Source organism: Myotis myotis, unplaced genomic scaffold, assembly GCF_014108235.1.
Source record: "Myotis myotis isolate mMyoMyo1 unplaced genomic scaffold, mMyoMyo1.p scaffold_m19_p_9, whole genome shotgun sequence".
NCBI classification, from domain to species: domain Eukaryota; kingdom Metazoa; phylum Chordata; class Mammalia; order Chiroptera; family Vespertilionidae; genus Myotis; species Myotis myotis.
In genome coordinates this window covers 19,358,928-19,381,743 of record NW_023416401.1, presented here as the reverse complement: position 1 = coordinate 19,381,743, position 22,816 = coordinate 19,358,928, and the positions used below count along the sequence as shown (strand labels likewise).

Below are 22,816 nucleotides of genomic sequence, written 5' to 3'. Positions count from 1 at the left end.
GGCAAGGTCTTGTCAAAAATGTTCCTGACATTCACCAGCCACATTCCTGATACTTCCAACAACCATAGTTGGGCACTGGAATCGGTAGAAAGCCTTCCTCATCCGGACCTGCCTCTACCTCTCTGTCATCAGCCAAACGCGGTGCTCTGCTTTCTGAAGCAGCACACAGTCACTACTCCATGGAAGTTGAGTTTTCAAAGGCAGTATGTCACCCTGTCCAAGAGGCTCCTTGTTCCATAGACAGATCTCCATAAACAGGAGTAGTGGGTGAGGGTTTGACCATTCTGCCCTTCTAGGGCAGGTGGCCAAGTCAAGGACTAGCATCTGTGCTCTAGCAGCTGGAAAACAAATAGGGACAAGGGGTTCTAATACAGAAGAACATTTGAGGTGATGTGTAAACCCCGGAGTATTTTATGGGCTGTTCCCCATAAAGCAATGTTCTAGGAGAGGTGAATTGACAGTTGGCCCAGAAGCAGAGGCTTCTGGGAGCAGGCCTGGAAGTAGCCCTGCAGGCTCAGGGTTGCCTTTGCCAGGCTGCTGACTGCCATCCCCAGGCCTCTGTCCACCTGCTAGCACTCATCTGCCCACCCTCCTCCATCCACTCTAAGGAGATGTGAGCTGGATGCCAAACTCTTGCTAACAGGGCATTCACCATACCTGAGGCTCAGGTGTTGTCCACTTTCATGTTTCTAGGGCTGGTATTTACTTAAGAGACTTCTTTAACCTTGATTATTGCTTGGAAAAGAGTATTTGTCCCATTTCCCCAAGACTTAAATTTTTGCACAAGAGGGAAAGACAGGTTTCCTCATAGGAGAATAGAAAGAATCAGATTTGACTTCCTCCAGCAATTAGCTGTGTGACAGGTTGCATAGCCTCCTAGAACATGGGGTTTTGTATCTGAAATGAGGGATGTCACTAACTGGAAAAGCACCCAACCTTGTTGCTTTCCCCGCTTCAAGCTGCTCGTAAGGCAGTATTTCAATGCAGAGTTTTTGGGATTCCTTAGTGAACAGTAACAGGAGGGATTTATGTTATCTATGGTACCTATTTATGTTACCTAACTCTTCATAATTACGATGAATAACCTAAGGGAAAGTGAGCAAAATGGATATTTTCTGGTCTTGTCATCATTCTTTAAAGAAACCTGCTGCTTATGGCCCCAGAATTGTATCTCAATAGAAGAGCATGCTCACTTGTAGCACTATTTATTATTTTGACATTCATTTTAATTATTTTTGAATAGTCTGCTATGTTTGACGTTCTGTAAGATTTCCACTAACGAGTAACAATTTAAAGGGTTCCTAGCCTTGCACTTGGCCTACTAGGTTCATCCCAAAGCCGGTTCTCTTTCTGCAAACTTCATTGAGTCATAAGCAAGTCTGCCATCAGGCCCTGAGGCCATTGCACATGAATTTGGTACAGGTGACTTCCTGTCCTGGCAGCTGTGCCAACCCTGGTGACTATACTTCTCCTTCAGGGACATCTGAGAGCCATGGCCCAGAGTTCTGTGCTCAGGTACCATAGTCGGGCCTGTACTTTACTTCTGATAAGACCCACCTCATTTTGCTGACAGTGTCTTTGAAGGCGGAGAGCTATGGAGTCAGAGGTGTCTGTTGGACTGATGGACAGACAGTGACATAGATTTCAGGGCCTGATCTGAGATCCTTGCTCAGGAATTCAAGCTTCAGTCTATGTCATTGGAAGAAAAGTGTTTCATTAAGAAAATCTAGTGTCTTAAGTCACTTGAATTTTTCTGTTGATAAAATACACAGATATTCTTAGTTCTTTCTGGCAAGCTTATAAACAGTGGCACAGCTTCGCAGATCAAGATATCTCGCTGATTTTGAATTCCTTTTTAATAACCAGCATCCATTTCTATAACATGTATTTATGCTTTTTTAGTGGAAAATGAAACAAATAGAATGAAGCCTGTTTTTCTGACCCCCTTTGTAATTTAAGTCCTGAGGTTTGGAAATTGTTTTCTTTTTATGGTAGTTGCATTTTTAGAAGAGGAGTAGGAATTTAGAGATTTGGGGGGGTACTTTTATTTCTACTTAATAAGCAGCATATTTGACCTGCTAAGTATAGTTCTTGGGTTTCTCTAAGTACAATAAAAACGTGCAGGGAGCTCTAGTTTGCTTTCAAGTGCAAACTTACTGAGGAAAATTGCTTTTTATTCCTTTTCCATACATCTGGTGGTTACATTTTATCTAAAATCTGGACACCCGGGTTCCGTACAGGCTGACTCCACACCCTCCCTGTGGGTTGACCCAGAAAATGAAAAACCCAGAAAAGTACCATGTCTTCACCATCCTGCTACCCCCTCCATCCCAGCCTCATGGGTAGGGAGTAACACTAGAGCCTCGAGTGGTTTATGCAGACTGGAGGCTCAGGCCTCAACTGAGGCCTGACTAATGTACATCCCTGCGTTAAAGGCACTTCTGTCCCCATGAGGACTCAGCCTCTGTTTCACGCTGAGTAGGAACAGACAGTGCGAATTGAGAGCTGCAGCAGAAAGGAAAGCTCAGCCCGGTCCCCCCAAATGTGCTAAACACACATGGGAAGCACAGCAGTTCACAGCTGGCTAGGTGTGCCTGTCTCCCCTCCAGCCCAGTGCAAAGGGCTGGTCTCCGATTCCTGTTACATACTGTCATTTAGCTGTGTGTATGGACAGTGTTAAAATAGAATACTGGCATTCCCTAGAGGCAATCACGTGAGAAGTAGGTAATGTGTGGCCCAAAGGCTGAGTCTAGCCAGGGGTAGGCAAACTTTTTGACTCGAGGGCCACAATGGGTTCTTAAACTGGACCGGAGGGCCGGAGCAAAAGCATGGATGGAGTGTTTGTGTGAACTAATATAAATTCAAAGTAAACATCATTACATAAAAGGGTACGGTCTTTTTTTTTTTTTAGTTTTATTCATTTCAAACGGGCTGGATCTGGCCCGCGGGCCGTAGTTTGCCCACGGCTGGTCTAGACCCTCTGAGTGTTCCCTCCAGCCCCACGGAAGTGAAATCATGTGTATGAGCAGGAGCCCAGAGGCTGTCACATAACCTTTCTGCTCTGTGAAACCCAGAAAGGTGGCTGGATCCGCTCTGAGTCTGTCTGACTGACTCTCTTCTTCCCGGAAAGGGCTGTCCCCTGGGAAGGGCTTTCTGTCCTCGGAGCCCTGGCTCTGAGGGCCTCTAGTGTGGGTAACACTCTCAATTGTGTGTTGTAGGTGTTCTGGGTCCTACATCTCCTTGGGTCCTGGGCATCTGGCAGGTGCTGAAGACGTTGAAAGAAGCAGGGCATCTTGGGAGTGGGAGGGACCTTAAAAGGTGCAGCCAGTCCACCCCCATCCAGGCTCTGAATTCCTCCAGCAATAACCTTAGTGAGTGGGCACAAAGAACATCCAGATGTGGGAACTGCACTCTCTGCCTCAGCCCCTGCTCTGAGGCTGACTCCTTGTGTCCCTGTTGAACTCGTTGTGATTGGTTGCTTTATCTTTCCAATGATCGCTCTTCCATAATGATGAGAATCAGTTCTGATTGATCTTTCCTCAGTGCTAGGCAGGTGGGCAAGTGTTTGAGTTTATAAGTCATTTCAATGAGACTCTTCATTGGGACATGGAGGAGCACCAGGCAGAGCTGAAAATCAGACAATTCAGATGGGAGAGACATGGCCACGCCCCTTTGGGAAGCCTTTGTGTCTGAGGCAGGTGGTGGTGTCTGCCCTGGCAGCCGTGGCTTGTTCCCACCCTCCTCCTTCGTGGTCCTTGCTCTTGGTGCCACAGTGGACCTGCCTTACCTGGTCTGTCACTTGGTCTCTGGGTTGCTCCTTCCAGCCAAGCTTATTAGAATGCCTACGATAAGTTCAAGTAGCACCAAGTGTGGATTTTTAAGAGCATAGAGATGAGCCACGTGTTTGGACTTGGAAGAATGGGTGTGTGGCATCCATTGTGGCTGTTGCAAAGCTTTGGAGGGTTTTGACTATTTTACATACTTGAGGGCATCAAATTAAGTGCTTTCTGGATAAATGAGGGATTGATATAGAGATCTTTTGAAGTAACATACTTTTATCATTTCCAGGTGTATGCAGCAATGCTAAGAAGGTATTTCTGATGAGTCCTGCTGGCTGTATTTTGATGATTAGTTAGGACATGTTCTCCCTTAGTATCATGCATTTCCATAAAGTTAATGTTCGCATGTTCTCTCTTTTCTAAAGTAGCTTAACTACTCAATATGCTTATTAATTTTACATAGTGAGTCCTCCAAACACATGTAAACATAAACTTAGACTCACTTGTAACCAAATTGATAGAAACCTGAAATCATGAATGAGTTTGGGTGTTCTCTCTCTCTCTCTCTCTCTCTCTCTCTCTCTCTCTCTCTCTCTCTCTCTCTCTCTCTCTCTCTCTCTCAATTACAGTGCCCAAAATACTCCAAACAGAGTCTTTAAGCAAAAGAGAAGACATGAATAGGCATGTTGAGACCAATAGAAAAGGATTTGCTAGAAAACAGTGGTTTCTTAATTAGAGAGCCTGGTATTGGAGAATGGCTCGGGGGTCCTGGGTCCTGGGACCATGTCAGCCAAGGCCCCAGGACCACAGAGATGCTCAAAAGAAACCTTGATGAGATGGGCATGAGGGCCCCTGCTGAGACCGGCTAATGGGGAGCGGGGTTGGGCAGCAGCCAGGTTCTTTCCCAGGAAGGCACTGGGTAGACTTAAACCACATAATGACAGTCCGCCCACTAAGGAAGTCGCCAAGCCTGGACTTGCTGGGTGTTTTATTTACTTGGAGAAATTTCTTGAGCTCTAAGTGTACCAAGATAGTGCAGTTTATTATGCCATTGCCTTCCCTCCTACCCCCAACCTTGTAGTTGGTGAGAAAAACACTCTGGAATTTAGTTTATTCCTTCTCAGGGGACAGAGGACCAAATGCAGGACTCAAGTTATGAAGGTAAAATGCTCCGAAGCGCTGAGGGCTCTCCGAAGAACTCCATCCCAGGTGGTAAGGACAGAGCCATGAGGATGTCCTCGGTGTAATTGTGCAGTCACTGGGAAGTGAAGTACTGGAGCCAGGAGTGTGGCAACTCTTTTGAGAAGTTTTCCTGTAAAGGGGAGCTGAGAACCCCAGGACTGCCAGGAGAGAGGTGTGAAGTCAGGAAAAGAAGATGGTTGACTAGGGAAGCTTGACAGAAGAGCAGGGCAGGGCATCAGAGGTGTTTGCATGATTTTGGAGACATGACTTGGGGTGGGTGGTGCTTTTACTCTGCTCCCTGTGGGAGTGCATGATGCCCCAAGTTCTCTGTAAAGTCCCACGTGTCCCTAAGATTTTGACATGAGAACATACATCCGGGAGGCCCTGGGTCTTCCTTGGGCTGCAAGTGGAGAACCTGGAGCCAGTTCTCCACCACCATGGTGATGGAGATGAGGGTCATGCATTGGTTGGTCATTAATTGACTAATTCTTTCATTAAGGAAACATCGCTGAGCCCAGTATGTGCCAAGTGTCATTCCAGGCCCTGCAAACAGTGCAAATAAGCCTCTCTCCTCAGGCTGTGTTCCTGCCTGTGAGGGGTGGGCAACTGACAAACAACTTGCTAGGGATGGGACAAGCTTGCCCTTCCTCTCTCTTCCTTTCTCTCTCTCTCTCTCTCTCTCTCTCTCTCTCTCTCTCTCTCTCTCCCCCTCCCTCCCTCCCTTCCTTCTTTCCTTCCTTCCTTCCTCTTTTCTTTTCTTCTCTTCTCCTTCCTTCCTTCCTTCCTTCCTTCCTTCCTTCCTTCCTTCCTTCCTTCCTTCCTTCCTCCTTCCTCCCTTTCTCTCCTTCTCTCTCTCTCTCTCTCTCTCTCTCTCTCTCTCTCTCTCCCTCCTTCCCTCCCTCCCCTCCCTCCCTCCCTCCCTCCCTCCCTCCCTCCCTCCTCTTCCTTCCTTCCTCTTCCTTCCTTCCTTCCTTCCTTTCTTCTTCTTCTTCTTCTTTTTTCTTTTCTTTTCTTTTTTCTTTTCTTTCTTTCTTCTCTCCCTTCCTTCCTTCCTTCCTTCCTTCCTTCCTTCCTTCCTTCCTTCCTTCCTTCCTTCCTTCCTTCCTCCCTCCCTCCCTCCCTCCCTCCCTCCCTCCCTCCCTCCCTCCCTTTTTTCTGTCTTTCTCGTTCATCTTCATCTGAGGATATTTTTCCTATTGATTTTTAAAGACAGTGGAAGGGAAGGAGGGAAGGAGGGAGGGAGGAAGAGGAGAGAGAGAGAAATAGAGAAACATTGATGTGAGAGAGACACAGCTATTGGTTGCCTCCCACATGGGCCCCAACTGGGGCGAGGATCAAACCTGCAACCCAGGTACATGCCCTTGACCAGGAATTGAACCCGTGATCCTTTGGTGCATGGGCCAACTCTCTAACCACTTAGCAACATTAGCCAGGGAAGGCTTGCTGTTTCTTAGATGCATGATTTGAACCCATTTCTAGGAGGTAGTTGGTGTGTGAGTGTCTTGAGGAGGTGGTTCTTGGAAGGAAGCTGGTCCAGGAAACAAGACTGTGGATGAAGGATGAAGCAGTGTTTGGAGGGAGGGGGGAGCAGCAGGAAGAGGGCTGACCTGGAAACATCTGCTGCCTCCACAGCCCAGGGCTGGCTAGGCTGCAGTGGGAAGTTTGGGAATTTCTCTGGCTGAATTACTGTGACCTGTGTGGAGGAGGGACTCTGTGTGTGGCTCCTCACAAATGCTGTGCCCTGGGCCCAGCCAGTGTGGGTTTTAAGGCCCCAGATGGCCTCACTTGCTCAGTTTTAAGACCGGACTTGGTTCAGATGCCTGCTTACCTGACCTAACTGTTATGACCTCAGACAAGCCATTTAACCTGCTGTCCCCGTGTCCTCGCCAAAAAATGAGAATTGTGATCATTCCTACTCTAAAATGCTCTAGTCTAGAAAATACCTCACTTGCGGTTTTGCTTTCTGTGATTTTAGTTACCCATGCTCAACTGCAGTCTGAAAATATTAAATGGAAAATTCCAGAAATAAACAATTCATAACTTTTAAATTACTTCCCGGTCTGAGTAGTGTGATGAAATCTTGTGCTGTCTTGCTACATCCCACCTGGGATATGAACCATTCCTTTGTCCAGTGGATCCACACTGTAGATACACTCCCTGCCTGGTAGTCATGTAGCAGCCGGCTCAGTTGTCAGAAGGACCATCACAGTATCGCAGTGTTTGTGTTCAAGTCACCCTGATAGTAGCCTAACACTACGTCATAACATGTGCTTCGTTCACCTTGCTGCATTTCATCACATAGGTCTTGTGTCATCTTACATCAGAAGAGTCAGTGCAGTGCAATAAGAGAGAGAGAGAGAAAGAGAGAGACTATATTCATATAACTTTATTATAGTACTAGAGGTCCAGTGCACAAGATTTGTGCACTTGGGGGATCCCTCAGCCTGGCCTGTGCCCTCTCGCAGTCTAGGATCCCTCCTTGGGGGATGTCCGACTGACAGCTTAGGCAGTTGGACATCCTTAGTGCTGCTGTGGAGGCAGGAGAGGCTCCCGCCACAGCGCTGTGCTCGCCAACCGTGAGCACTTCTGGCTGAGCTGAGCGGCGCTCCCCATGTGGGAGCACAATGACCACCAGGGTGCAGCTCCTGTGTTGAGTGTCTGCCCCCTGGTGGTCAGTGCACATCATCGTGACTGGTTGTTCTGCTGTTTGGTCGATTTGCATATTAGCCTTTTATTATATATTGTTATAGTTGTCCCTTTTATTATAGGTTGTTCATCTGTTACTGTGCCTAATTTATAAATTGAACTTTATCGTAGGTGTGTACGTATAGGGGAAAACATAGTATGAAGGGTTCGGTACCCTTTGTGGTTTCAGGCATCCACTCTGGATCTTGGCACGTATCCCCACGGATAAGGGGAACTACTGTAACTGACTCAGCCACCACTGCCTGGGGTATTGAGAGACCCTGGGTGTGAGCTCTGGGACCAAAGGCCCTGGGTTCAAATTTGGGTTCTATTTTATGGGTGTATTATTGGGCAGCTCCATGCCTCAGTTTCCTGATCTGTGCAGTAGAGAAATTCTAATGCCTGCCTTCTGAGGCCCCCGGGATGAAGCCTGTGTAATTGTTGAGAAGAGCGCCTGGGCCGAAGCATGTGCGGTGTCCGCTGCTGTTAGAGATGATGCCTTTGGGTTCAAGGGGCTGTGTGTGCCCCCCGTGATGGTGTCTTTTCTGCGCAGTTCCGCCTGGTGGTGAAGACGGCCCTGAAGCTGCTGCTGGTCTTTGTGGAGTACTCGGAGTCCAACGCGCCCCTTCTGATCCAGGCAGTCTCTGCTGTGGACACTAAAAGAGGTGAGTGGTCCCCGCCCCCGGATTTCATCAAGGGAAATTGTCTGATGTAGGAAGACTCCCACTTCTTATACGTTCAAAACAGAATTAGGATGAACAGAATCCCCTTTGTGTGGACCTCCCACTGCAGGAACCATAGTGAATATATAAAGATTAGAGACAGAGAGAGGTTTGCAGGGAAAGAAAAGCACTCGCTCTGAGCTTGTCTTCTCACTTTGTCCCCCTTCACTGAGCACACACAGGACCAGGTCTTTCTCCTCCTTTCCCATCCTGTCCTGGCTCCTTCCTCCCCTCCTTTCACACAGGCTTTATCCACTCTGACCCCTAGATGTTCCCTCCCCTCCACCACATGTCCCTTCCCTACTGGGGTCCCTCACCGTCTCTCACCTGGTGTCCCTTGCTGGCCCCAAGTGCTACGCTGGCCTCGGCAGTTGGAGGATTCTTATAAAGCACAAATTTGGTCTCACCATTTTCCATCTGATACCTGCCAGTGGCTTCCAGTGCCCACAGGATTAGATCCAAACCTTTCATCTGACCCTGTACCATCCAGCCCCTGTCTACCTGCCACGTGTCTGTCTCCTACCTGGCCTGCACCACACCCCCCTCCCTTGGCTCGGACAGCCATGTGCTCTCAGCACCTCCATGCACCTCTCTTCTCTGCTGTGCTGTTTTCATTGCCCATCTCTCCTGAGTGTGTGCCCTGCCTGAGGACAGGGTGTCGGCTCTCCTCTTGGTGTCCCAGCGCCTAGTGGGCCTGCCCTGCACACTTGACGAAGAGTCAGCTTTGGATCTGGTTCAGTGTGTAACATGCTGTGGACCCTATAATATTGTGAAGCCTGAAACCAAGATGTTGGAGGTTTTTTTTAATTTTGTTTTGTCCTTTTAAGAAACAAACTTTTAGTTTTGTTCCCAGTAAGATAGGTGATGATGATCAAAAACTTGATAACATTTATTTTCTTTTTATGATTATAACAGCAATGCTCTCTGTAGAAAATTTGGAAAAAAAACACCCCAGTATAAAGCAGACAATAGCAGAATCACCTCTCATCTCACCAGACAGAAATTGTGTTAACACAGGGGTACATTTCCTTATGGTGTGTGTGTGTCTGCACAGATTTATGCACAAATCAGCTGAGATACAACTAGACACACCTTCCAGGGCTAAATTCAAAGGTGAAAGAAAGTAGATCACTGGTTCCTTTGAAAATTGGAATGTAAGTTAATGAAAACCATCCAGAACCATAAATTGGGCCTCCATACCTTTCCCACGAATGCGCAGGCAGATGTCAGCTCCCTGCACGGTGGATCTCAGGCCAGGGCAGCTCTGGGCCTCTGTGTGGATGTGTGTGACAGAGACGAACATTATGGAAGGTGGGCTCCAGACCAGCACAGGTCTGTGTGTTTCTTTCTACCACAGCATGTTGTCTTCTGGTACCAGATTTGAAATTCCTTATGGCCAATAGTAGATCATGAGGCCAGCTGAGAATCCTCAATGAAGACTGCCAGTGACTCAGAAGCAGGGGACAAGGAGGGAGGTTTCCCAAGGCCAGTGAATGAGAGGGCCAGAGGTGGGTGTCTGGGAAGATAGCAAGGCAGATCCTTTCATTCATGCTTAGAGGAGTCATGCTTGACGCCCAACTCTGGGGATTACTTTAGAATGATGAATGGACTCTTCAGCTTCCTGTCCTAAATTCTGGATAACCCATGGGCCCTTGTCATGGGGGCCGTGTTAGAGGGGCCAGTCTTCTCATGACCTTGGGGTTGTGCTTTGACTTCATTGAGTAGGAAGCTGTTTCCTTCCTTGAGCCTCACATTTCATGAAGGTGTGTCATGGGGTAGAGGAATGGTCCTGAGATGAACCCAGAGCATGACGTCCCATTCAAGACTTCATCCACAGGCTCAGCCAGAGGCTCAGAGTTGTACTCAGTCTCTCCCCCGTGACAAAATGATGGCCATCTTTTCCCAACTTGTAAAAAAAGTAAAAAACAAAGGGAAAAAATTAAACAAGTTAACAGATTGTTTACTTAACTTCATGGTTTTTTGCCTGTAAAATTTCTTAAGTTTTGGGCAACTACTGTCATCTGTCTGCTCCTGAGCACTAGCAGCTGGAAGAAAAAAAGGAATATCACCAGTGGAACAAATTGAGACATGTAGTTTATCACATGTGGTTCAATAGCACATTCCTCAATGGACATGTGTGGTCTTGGCCGTAATGCACGCATATAACATCATCCTATTTTACTGCTAGTCAGTGTTCCTGAACCCGGTGGTGGAATTAAACATATACATATATCATGGTGTTTGCAGAGAGTCCCTGACTCCCAGGTGTGTTTCCACCAGTAGGTGTGGAAGCAGCTCTCCACTTCCTCCTCGGCCAGTGAGAGCAGAGGTGCCAGAGGTGATGAGGGCCAGCCAAGCATGTCCACTGTGCACAAGCTTAAGCCATAAATTTTACTCCTCAGGTGGTGTTAGACACATTCCTCTGGGGAGATGGGGTGGAGAATGGGTATATTAAAATATAGACTGGGTTTGCTTGAATAGAAAGGAATTCTTTTGGATGATAAAAACTCTCAGATTTAAAGAATCAACAAATAAGCTAGGAGTCCTCAAAAATTACTACCACCAGCAGCCAATGAAATTCTCTTAGGATAAATCCTCCTGGTTGCTTTACACACATCATGCCTGGGTTAACCAGAGGGTTCATTATGTGTGTGTAGATAGTTTGCCCTTTGGCCAAGAGTGGGCCAGTTAGGGAGCCGGCATAAAAGCTGAGGAGTCTAAGTCCATCATGGGGACTGATCAATATTTATGAATTAATGAAAATCTTAAATACCCCGTTTGATCCAGACAATTGACACTTTTGCTCCAGGGCTGGAATGAAAAGGTGGATTCGAGGTAGTCTCTGGGGCACGACAAGGAGGCTTTGAGCTCTACTCAGTCTCTCCCCCAAAACAAAGTGATGACCATCTTTTCCCAACTTGTAAAAAAAAAAAAAAAAAAAGAAAGAAAGAAAGAAAAGGAAAGAAAAAAATGTTTTTAAAGCAGACACACCCATCTGCTCAGATTGCTGGGTCATCTTCTCTTTGGCTTGGATCTCCAAGTCACCTTCTCAGAGCCTGGCAGAAAGATAGAGAGGCAGTGATTCTTCCAGAAGCCCATGAGAGGGCCTTGCTTTGTCATCTGCCTCCTTTCCTTGAGAATTCCCCCTGGTGATGGACAGGAAACTGGTTGCGAACCCTCTGCAGCCCTGGGAAGGGTGTCCTTCCCTCTGACTATATGGGTTTGCCCCTCAGACAGAGGGTGGGGCAAGTGACCAGACTGGGTAACCCCTTTTGAAATTTCCATCGTAAATGATGAGTCAGCACCAATTCGGTTCAGTGCTGCTTTTGAAGAAGCTCCATTTTTCATTTGCATAGGAGGTGATGAGATATGACCTAATTCTCCAGCATGTGTAGCACATATGATTAACAGGGGAAACTGTCCCGCCATCCTTTCAAGCTCTCCTGTCTCTGATTTCGGCTCAGGATGTATGGATCTGCGAAGAATGCACAAAGCATAGTGGGTTTTAGGGGATGACAGAACACCAGCCCTTTTCCCATTATTATTTATAGCCGAAGTATGTGTGTTAAGTGTGTTCATCAATTGTGTTGAAAGACGTGGAACATACCATGAGGACCTTCTGTTTGGGTATGAGACCAACTCGTGTACAAGGCATTGTGCTAAATATCTTACTTTCTTTGGGGTTTAATTCGGAGACCTAGGAGGAAAATAAAAGGGGGAAAGTATTGAACAGTTATTTATTCTGGGTTCAGAGAGTACTGGCCTAGGAGCCTGTCCTCTGGGAGTGTCAGCACACCCCCAGCCACCATTACAGTTATAGCTACTGATATTCTAGTGCCTACCACGTAACAGGCTCTATGCTAAGAAATTTTTATATAAAACTAATTTGTTTGACAAATGTTTAAATACCAACTATGTGCTTGAAACAGCAGATATATAAACAGGCTCTTGTTGAGCCTACACTCACTCCAGGGGTTGTGGGTGGAGGTGGAGAGAGACAGCTGATTATGATTAAGTAATTTATTGCCTTCTCATGTGCTTGGTCAGTGCTAAGGCAAAAAGGCCAAGCAAGGGCTTTATCTCCATGATACCGCCCAGCAATCCTATGAGGTTGACACCATCACTCCAATTTAGATGCATTTGCTGAGCCACCGTACATTCCACCACTCTGGGGCTCTGTTTCTTTCTCTGTTATGTGAAGGAGTCAGATGATATGATTTATGACTCTAAAACAGGACCCCCACTCCCTACTCCTCCCCACCCCACCCCCACACACATAATCACTGTAGTGCTGGGTGAACTGGGCCACTTAGTTCCGGCAGGTGGCAGCTCCTGGGCACGTTATAGCGGCTGGTGCTTAACATAGGTCAGCTTGAGCCCAGCCAAGGCTGTTGTGTGGAACCAAAATGTTTCCTCCCCTTTATCTTCATTCTTCTAAATATTTCCCATTTTCTGGTCCCCAAACAAAGCAGAATGAACATTCATCCCAACAGTGTATGAATATATTCTAGTTTCCAAACTTGAAATCCCTAAATAGTAGTAGAGAATCAGATATCATAGCTAAAGATCACGTTTTTCAACTAAATTAAGACAGTATTTAGGTGTTTTCATCATAAAGGACACAATGGTGCACCATTGTGTTGGCCTCTGTGAGAGAGAGAGAGAGAGAGAGAGAGAGAGAGAGAGAGCGCGAGAATGAATAACCTGGCTACTTCCCTTTCTACTAGATGCTTCCCTTTCTACTAAAGGCCAAAAAGCAAAGGCCTTTCCATCCCAGGCTTGGTTTGGCATCTTTGGCTTCAAAGTGTGCAATCAGGAGGCAGTTTTGGGCCCACCAGCATCACTGGAAATTCTTAGCTTCAATGCTTTCTCTCCTGCACAGTCTGCCTTTTAACCATACGTGGCTGACTGACTAGAACATGTGTTTTCTGCTGAGGTTGGGTGCCGAGTGTGAATAATAGAAATTGCCCTTGTTATGAACACAAGCACTGCACCCAGACAGTGAGGCCCAAGACCTGCTAACCACATTGATTGGCTGTCCCGAGGGCAGAAATGGTTACTTTCCTGGGGTTTGAAGAACAGGTGAGGACTTCAACATAGTTTGATGATAAGTACCAGCAAGAAGATCATTCAGCAGTTAATGGTTGAAGGATCATGCTTTTGTGTCCAGAGTTAGAAAGGGTTATGGCAGCCCGCCTGGCTCTGACCAACTGGGCAACTTGGCGGAAGGATCGGGGTTTCTGTTCACTTGCTGGGAGAGCCAAGAGATCTACATCAAACGACACCTGTGTCTTCCACATTGTGTAGTAGGTGCCTGTTCCCTTCTTAAATTCTCCTGTCTTCTCTCTTTTTCTGACTGTGCATTGACCCTCTGGTTCTCTTACAACTGCGCCAGCTTAACCCACTTCCTGCCCTCAAAGATCTCCATTGGCTTTTCTGTAGACATTTCAGCTCTGACACAACCAATCCAAGAACCAGCATTTAGAAGCCACTGGCTTTGGATTACTTCAGAATTTACTTTTATCAGCAAAAAATGAGCATTATCATTTGAGGTCTGTAGAGAGAAAGAGGAAAGAGCTTCCTGTTCCACCCTGCCACGCCATGGGCAAGGCCACACTTCACTTCAAATGCTTGTCTCAGGCATAGGAAGTGGGTCAGGGGCATGCGTCCCCTTTGTGGCCTTGGCCCTGGCAGTGCCGATGTGCGTGCCTTTACTCTGTGTAGACGTGTGTTATTGTACTTAGGCCTAACTGCTCTATTAGGTTATAAAACTCTTGATGGCAGCCTCCTCCTAGACCCAGTTCCTTCTACTTGGTTTCTGCTTAAGTCTATTTGTGCTTGATTACACAGGGATAATATACTTCTGTTCTTGAAATGTTTGCTAGATGGGCATTTCACTGTCAGTTCTTAGAGCCCACATGAATGGGAAGACCTCCCATATCTCCTTTCCTTGCAGGAGATCAGACCGTAGCATGCTGATGCACAGAGAGAACTTATTAGGATTTCTGCACTCATCAAGTGAAACACATGGTCTAAAAAGCTGTGTGTGAATGCATTCTTAAACGTTATGTAATTCATATAATGGGAACTTGCAAGCAAATTGTTGGGCCTCCTGACACTGAAGAATATACATTTTCAAGTGCACAAGGATAATGTGGTAGATTGTCACCTAATTCAAAATCTGTGTCATGCTTTGATACTCGGTGACTGAAGGACATGCCAGCTTTGGGTGAAGAGCCTTTATATAAACTCTGAAGTGAGTTGGATGGGAAATGTTGAATTGATGTTCCTAATGATTTTTGCTTTACTTGCAGGAGTTGTACCCTGGTCAAATATCATGGAAATCTTGGAGGAAAAAGACGGGGTCGACACAGAGCTGCTAGTTTATGCGATGACTTTAGTGAACAAGGTTGGTCAATGTTTGTTCTGGGTTGAATTGTTTCCCCCCAAAGCTATGTTAAAGTCCTATCCCTGGTACCTGTGGATGTAACCTTACTTGAAAATATAGGGTCTTTGCAAATGTAATCAAACTAAGATGAGGTCATATGGATGGGCCCTAATCCATTATGACTGCTGTCCTGTTAAGGACAGAAAGAGAAACACGTAGAAGGAAAGACGTACACATGTGCTCATGAAGAAGGCAGCCATATTGAGACAGAGGCAAAGATTCGAGTGATACATCTCTAAGCCAGGTGATGCCAGAGAATGCCAGGATTTCCAGCAGCCAGTCTAGGGCGAGGCAAGGAAGTACCCTCCCCTAGAGCTCTCAGAGAGAGCAGGACCCTGCCCACACCTTGTTGTCAGTCTTCTAGTCTCAAACTATGACAGGATCAATCCCTGTTGTTTCAGTTGCCCAGTTTGTGGTAATTAGTTATGGCAGTCCTAGGGAACTAAGACAGTGTGGAAGTTTAAAATGTGCCCTCTGACTAAGAGCCATGTCCTGTGGACCCCCTCATGGTGGCTGGAACCATGGTTGAGGTGTACTTCTTTTCAGGAGAAAACCCTTTACACTCACACACGGTGTGGGTGCCCGCGTGCTGATGCACACCTGTGTGAAGCCCTGTGAGTGTCTGCTTGCTTCTGGTGCTTTGATCTTTGCCTTTTTGTCTTTTAAAATTTTATTTATTTATTTTAGAGAGAGGAAGGAAGGGAGAGAGGGGGAGGGAATGGGAGGGAGGGAGAGAAGGAGGGGAGGGAGGGAGAGAGAGAGACATCAATTTGTTTCACTCTTTATGCATTCATTGGTTGCTTCTTGTATGTGCCTTGACTGGAAATCAAACCTGCAACCCTGATGTATCTGGACAGTGCTCTAACCAACTGAGTGAACCAGCCAGGGCTAGGTCTTTTCTAATGGCAGGAATGTTATGACCACTTTTCCTATCAAGATGTCCCCTTGAAAACATTTTTCCTTAAGCAATTAATGAGTATGTTTTAAGGAAAGAGTTCACAGTCAGGAGAAATGAAGGCACCCTTACTGCACTGCTTATTGAATTCTGACTGCTGGGGCCTGAGATGAGATTCCTGGGAGTGGGTCCCATCCTTCTTTTATGACAGTGACACCTTTCTGTCATGTCCCTCCCTGGTCACCACCTTGGAGGGCAGTCAGAGTCTTCAGGATTCATTCCCAGAGATGCTGCTCTGGCCAAGGGTCGGTCTCACACTGGCCTGGGACAGCCCACTTTTGGGACTGGACTTCCTTCATGATGGTGGCTCAGTCCTTCATCACTGAGGCTGGGGTCAGGTGGTTATTTTTGCAGATCGCTATACCCTAGACCAGGTGTAGCCCCTCCACAGGCCTTCAGCCCCTCATCAGCCCCAACGTGGGCCGGCCTGTGTACTGTTCAAGCTGCGGGGTGTAGGCCTACACGGCAAACCCCATATCTCTTCCTGAAATATAACAGGAGAAACATTTTCCCTCATGAACTGGGGACAGCTTAGTAGAAAACAGCATCATTACAAGGAGTAGCTTCTACTAGATATTTGGCTCAGTGGATAGAGCATTGGCCTGCAGACTGAAAGGTCCCAGGTTCGATTCTGGTCAAGGGCATGTACCTTGGTTGCGGGCACATCCCCAGTAGGAGGTGTGCAGGAGGCGGCTGATCGATGTTTCTCTCTCATTGATATTGCTACCTCTCTTTCCCTCTTCCTTCCTCTCTGTAAAAAAATCAATAAAACATATTTAAAAAAGAAACTACAAAACTATCTTCCAACGTCAATGTACCATTTAAAAAAAAAAAAAAGATGTGCAAACTGCAGTGGTAAAGCAGTGTGGCCCTGGCTCCTCCCTCAGCAGAGGAGGGGAGTGGAGGAACTGTGAAATGGCCCAATGTATGGAACTTCTATGCTGTGACTGACATCAAAGGGGGTGGGTCAGCTTGTTCATGATCTGGGAGGTCTTGCTAAATGGAAATAAACGAAAACTTCGTTCATCTACCAGCATAAATTCCGGATCAATTCAAGAGTTCATTTTAACACATCAAGCCATAGAAAAACGAGGAAAAAAAACCTCAACATAAAAGATTAATTGGTCTCTGGTAGGTAAAGGTTACATTAATAATACAACCAGTCAAGAAAAATTCCAAAGGAAAGGACTTAAATATTTCAGTGCACACAACTCTCTAAGGCAGTGATGGCGAACCTTTTGAGCTCGGCGTGTCAGCATTTTGAAAAACCCTAACTTAACTCTGGTGCCATGTCACATATAGAAATTTTTTGATATTTGAAACCATAGTAAAACAAAGATTTATATTTTTGATATTTATTTTATATATTTAAATGCCATTTAACAAAGAAAAATCAACCAAAAAAATGAGTTCGCGTGTCACCTCTGACACGCGTGTCATAGGTTCGCCATCACTGCTCTAAGGTCTTATCATTAAAAATGAAAACCACAAATAAAAGCTCAAGGCAAGTGACAGACTAGGAAATTGTTAGCAGAAAATAGGACAGAAAATGATACTGTCCTAAATATATTAAGAACCCAGCAGAAAAAGTAATAGCGTTAAACCTACTGAGATTAAAAGAAATGTACAGGAAAACAACATTTCTCGGAGTCAGTGATTGCTTTTTAACGAAAGGCGTTTGTTGGTGAGGCTCAGCAACCTCTATGACAGTCCTAGTGGGTAATGAGCACCACTTTTTGGTAGATGATAATTTTGCTTTTATTTTTAAATCTATGAGCTTATTTTACCATGCAATTTTAAAGCAATTTTCTGTTGGGTTTTAAAGATTAAGGTCATCAATTTCCTGTCATCTTCAGTCACTGACATTGTTTTGGAAAACACTGAGTTCAGCAAAAATGGAATTTTCTCTCTTGCTCAGTGTTTTCCACTGTAATGCTATCCGTTTTATTGGTGGCGGCCATGCCCAGCTGTTCTGATGGCCCTGGCAGCGTTCGCATGGTGTGGCCATTCTGCTGCCAATCCCCGGCATGGACCCAGTACGTGTCAGACTCTCCTTGGCATCCGACGGCATTTAATGTCCAGGAATTCCTCGCTTACTCTTTCTCTTCTGGCAGTTCTGTCTCATCTTTTGTTAGTTCTGGCCCAGAGGAAGTCCAGGCAGGTCCCCAGGACATTACTCCAAATGTCATCTTTTCCTCAAAAAGGTCAGCAGACAGCTGGCACCCATGCTGGGTTTGTTTTCTGTTGTTGAGTTTTAGTCATGTTTATTGCCCCAGTGAGTAAAATCCTCTAAGATCCCAAGCAAAACAATGCAGTGAAATGTTATGTGGTTCTGGAAAAAATTTACACTCTGAAATCTAGGAAATTATTATAGTGGGTTTCTAACTTTTGTTTCAATAGAGTAAAAGATGTCCTAATGACACAGAATTCAAAAAGTTAACAGTTTTATGACAAAACAAGGGAACTAAATTCTAGCCTGCTCATGGTTCTGAGACTGAAGTCTCCCTTTGTTAAACCGGGGCATGAATGGGGGTTTTCCAAGATCCAGACTAATCCCCCTCCAATCTCCCCCCCACCTTCCACCCATGTTGTCAAAAGATTGAGGGGTTTCAGAAACTGTTTTTTACCCTGCAAGCTGAAGTTATATACAGTCAAACCTTGGTTCTTGAAAGTCTCCCATCTTGAACAATTTGGTTCTCAGCCAAGTTGTTCATGGAAAAAATGTCTGGGTTAACTTCTCTTAGGCCACAAACAAAGGAGAGAATGCACCAGTATGAGTCAGTTTACAGCTAAACCTTGCCTTGTTAACATCTCAGGAAATTGTGCTGTGAATGTGTGTGTGTGTGTGTGTGTGTGTGTGTGTGTGTGTGTGTGTGGTGCTTTTGTTGCTGGCAAGTGCATGATTAGCACAATTTTAAAACATAAAGAGGCTATTAAGAGTGCTAAGGCTGCTAAGGTGTGAAGGGCAATTAAAGAGGCAGCAAAGATGTTGTTGATTTGGGTAAAGGAAAAACAGTTAGCCAGTGGCAGCATTTCAGAGGCAGTGACATGTGAAAAAGCGAAGATGCTGCCTGCTGACCTCCTGAGAGACACCCCCTGGAATGAGTGCTGAATGTGGTTCCTTTAAGGCTGGTAGGGGGTGGTTCGTTAAATTTAAGAAGTGTTGTTTATAGATTTAAAAGTACATTAGACATGTACTGCATATAAGAAAGGTTAAAGAAAGAAATCATTTGGGGGTCTGGAAAGGATTAATTCAATTTATATTTTTTCTAATGGGAAAAAAAATCATTCTATTTTTGAACAAATTGTTTCTCAAACAGCCTTCCAGAACAAATTAAGCTCAAGAGCCAAGGTTCCACTGTAGTGTTCTGTCCTGATTTAGCTAAAATTCCCTCAGGGGGCCAGATACTGGCCACCTCATAGAATAGGATGAGTCAGGTGAGGGCCTGAGCAACAGGGGTGTTACCGTGGGGCTGGCTGGAGTGTTGGGGAAGGAAGATGTCAGGGAGCCCAGGCAGGGGTGCTGCTCTAGCAGGGCCAAGGGGAAGGTAACCTAGATGGGATTCATGCTTAGCATTTGCCTATGTTTTTATATTTTATTTTATTGTTTTTAAATTATCATACAGAGCATTGGCTTTTTCCCTTTGGTATTTAGCTGTATATGTTTTTTTTTAAAATATATTTTATTGATTTTTTACAGAGAGGAAGGGAGAGAGAGATAGAGAGTTAGAAACATCGATGGGAGAGAAACATCGATCAGCCGCCTTCTGCACATCTCCTACTGGGGATGTGCCTGCAACCCAGGTACATACCCTTGACCGAAATCGAACCTGGGACCTTTCAGTCCGCAGGCCGACGCTCTATCCACTGAGCCAAACCGGTTTCGGCAAGCTGTATATGTTTTAACACATACACAGTTGTGGATGGCCTTCATAATTAGGATCGAGCACATCTCCCCGCAAACCTCTCTGTTGTTATAATGACATCCTGGTCCCCGTTCATGCCCCTGACAAACCCTGATTTATTCTCTATCACGATAGTGTTGTTATTTCAGGAATATTACGTGGGATCGGATGGGCTGTATCCCTTTGAGGCTGTCTTCTCTCAGCGGGAGAGGTTTGTCTGTTACTGGCTGGACTGACAGCTCTCTCCTTCCTGCTCCTGGGCATGTGCATTGTAGATACTCCACAGTTCGCTTATCTCTCCCCTCCGCTGAAGGAGATTGGGGTGTGTGTAGCTTTTGGTTTTCACCAAGAATGCTGCTACAAACGTCTGTAGGCTCTGGCCACACTGGCTTTATCCTACGAGAAAGATCAGATGGAATCAGTGAAAACCCCTGGAGATGAAAACAAAATGTCCGTGAGGTGCCTGTCAAGATCTAGCTGTCAGGAGGCCTGGAAGACAAGGTCTGAGAGGAAGCAGGGAGCAGGCCGTGAGGTGCCTGTCAAGATCTCGTTGTCAGGAGGCCTGGAAGACAAGGTCTGAGAGGAAGCAGGGAGCAGGCCGTGAGGTGTCACCTGAGCGCGAAGGCGGCCGGAGATGTTTTCCTCGCAAACAGTTCTGGAGCTGCCACCTTTGCCAGAAGGAGGCGCTGTGGCAGTGAGGTGTCAGGGGAGAGCTGAGAGGGCGGGGTCGGGGAGAGGTGGCTGTATGGCAAAATGGCCCAGCACGTTAGAGAATAGCTGAAAATAGGTGAATGTGTTTCTAAGATGTACAGTCCCCTCCCGTGCAGGCGGAGAAAGAAGCTGTATGTGTTTGTGGCAAAAGCTGCCTCCCGTGTAGCCGCAGCCACACATGAAAGGCAAGGAACGCAGGCTTGGCTCAAACCCATATTTTCACAGGAAATGACCAAAGACCTCTTAATACACTCAGTTCTGGGCCTGTTTTAGAGCCAAGGCTCTGTCAGCCTGTTTGGTTCCATAGACCTATTTGTTTAATTATTTGATAGTAATCTTCCCAACCAATCATGGTTGGGCCTGCTAGAGGGATGGGGATTAGATCAAGGAATTCAACCCCCTGGAAACTTCTGAGCAGAACTCAATAGGGAAAAAGGAAAGAAGGAGGGGACCAGAGAGATGAGGACACTGCCAGAGGCCTCTCTCGGTGCCTCATCCTGGCCCCGCACTGTTGTATAGAAAGCTTTCAATCCGACACCAAACCTCAACTCATCGCATTCCTCCAACTGTGTGTTTGGCACAGTCAGCCATCAGCCCTGCCCTGGCCTTGGTGTTGCCATTTCCACCTCCTCATCCTCTAACCAAGTTCTAGAGACTGAACCCAAAGGATGGGCTTGTTCTGATGGTAGCCTTCTTTGAGCAGGTGCCCACTTTTTCAGGTATCTTTGGGAGCCAGGCCGTCCAGTGGGCTGGTGTGCCTGCTGATGCCTCAGGGACTGCCTGGCCTGGCGCCTGCAGACACTGGCGCGCGCTGGCACACCTGGCCACTCAGGTGCGTGCACCATTGATTATAGCTTCATCTGGTTCACAGCCTCCTGCTCCTTGGCCTCGCTGGGGCCCCTGACGAATGAACTGGATCTCAGTTATTTCTCATTCATTTCTGATCTCAGTAACAGTGAGTCGTGTCCTCTTGGCTCAGCCTGGGAAGGAAAAAGACTTTGTTTGCATTATGAATAAAGACATTCGTTCCAATATCAATAACCCCAAACTAGAAGTGTTAGGGAAGTGGTGTTGTGAAAAGAGCATTAGGAAAGTACTGGTTTTTTTCTCTTGGGGCAGTCGCCATGTTTACAATAATTTTGAAATGTATATGCAGGGTTCTTAGAAATGCAAAGGTAGTGAAATAAATAGGGACTAAAGGTCTGTGTCTGAAACTGAAGGCCAGAATGACTTGTGTAGAAGGCATGAGTGTGTGAAGAGATGAGAATAGCAGCTCTGAGAGAAGTTTGTCCTAGGCCTTCAGTAACTTCCCTCAGGCTAACTCCTTCCCTCAGGTCTTTTCTCCCTCATTCATAAGATAAAAGACTTGTAGTAAGTCACCTCAACAGTCCTTCCAGCTCTTTTTTTTTTTTCTAAATATTTATTTTTATTGATTTCAGAGAGAGCGAGGGAGAGAGAGAGAGAGAGAGAGAGAGAGAGAGAGAGAGAGAGAGAGAATCATTGATCAGCTGCCTCTTCCATGCCCCCTACTAGGGATGGATCCCACAACCTGGGCATGTGCCCTGACCAGGAATCGAACAATCGAACAGTGACCTCCTGGTTCATGAGTCAATGCTCAACCACTAAGCCACGCCAGTTGGGCTAAAGGTCTTTACAGTGCTAAACTGAGGCCTGGTCTGAGATCATTCTTCTTGTAAGAGAGGTAGAATTCAGAGAAGTCGGCTGTTTCTTTCCTGGGTTATTTATGTATTTTTTTGTCTCTAGGTTGCTGCTTTGGAATTTCTCATGTTTTCCCAAATTTCACAGACCAAAGAAAGGCCTACCAAATTGAAAGAAAAGAGAACCATTACATTGTTATCACTCCAGCTGTTGGTAGATTGATTTTTTAAAAATATATTTGTATTGATTTCAGAGAGGAAGAGAGAGGGAGGGAGAGGTAGAAGCATCAATGATGAGAGAGAATCACTGATCGGCTGCCTCCTGCATGCCCCCTACTGGGGATCAAACTTGAAACCCGGACATGTGCCCTTGACCGGAATCGAAACCAGGACACTTCAGTCCATAGGCCAACGCTCTATCCACTAAGCCAAACCATCTAGGGCAGTAGATTGATCTTAACAGGAGTTGCCGGTCACTGACTGTTGGTTTTCTATTGCCGTGTAACCAATTACTACAAACTTAGCAGCTTACAACAGCACAGATTTATCACCTCACAGTTTCCATGGGATGAGGTCCAGCACAGCCTGCCTGGTCCTCTGCTCAGAGCCTCACATGCTGCTGTCAAGGTGTTGACTGGGGCTGGAGTCCCATCTGAGGCCTGGGGTCCTCCTCCAAGCTTTGTGGTTGTTGGCTGAGCTCACTTCCTTGCAGCTGTAGGACTCATGGTGGCTTGCTGCTGCTTTGGAGCCAGCAGGATAATCATTCTCCTA

The 22,816-nt window shown here is 46.2% G+C and overlaps 1 protein-coding gene across 17 annotated transcripts in view; it reads left to right on the top strand.

Moving 5' to 3' along the window:
* The window catches only part of FHOD3 (formin homology 2 domain containing 3), a 415,178-nt gene that overhangs the window by 261,918 nt on the left and 130,444 nt on the right, over window positions 1-22,816 (top strand). For all 17 annotated transcript variants that reach the window (XM_036321024.1, XM_036321008.1, XM_036321023.1 and 14 more), the window contains exons 7-8: window positions 8,200-8,311; window positions 14,683-14,777. In XM_036321024.1, the coding sequence (XP_036176917.1) occupies window positions 8,200-8,311; window positions 14,683-14,777 (207 nt within the window). The remainder of the gene's footprint in view (window positions 1-8,199; window positions 8,312-14,682; window positions 14,778-22,816) is intronic.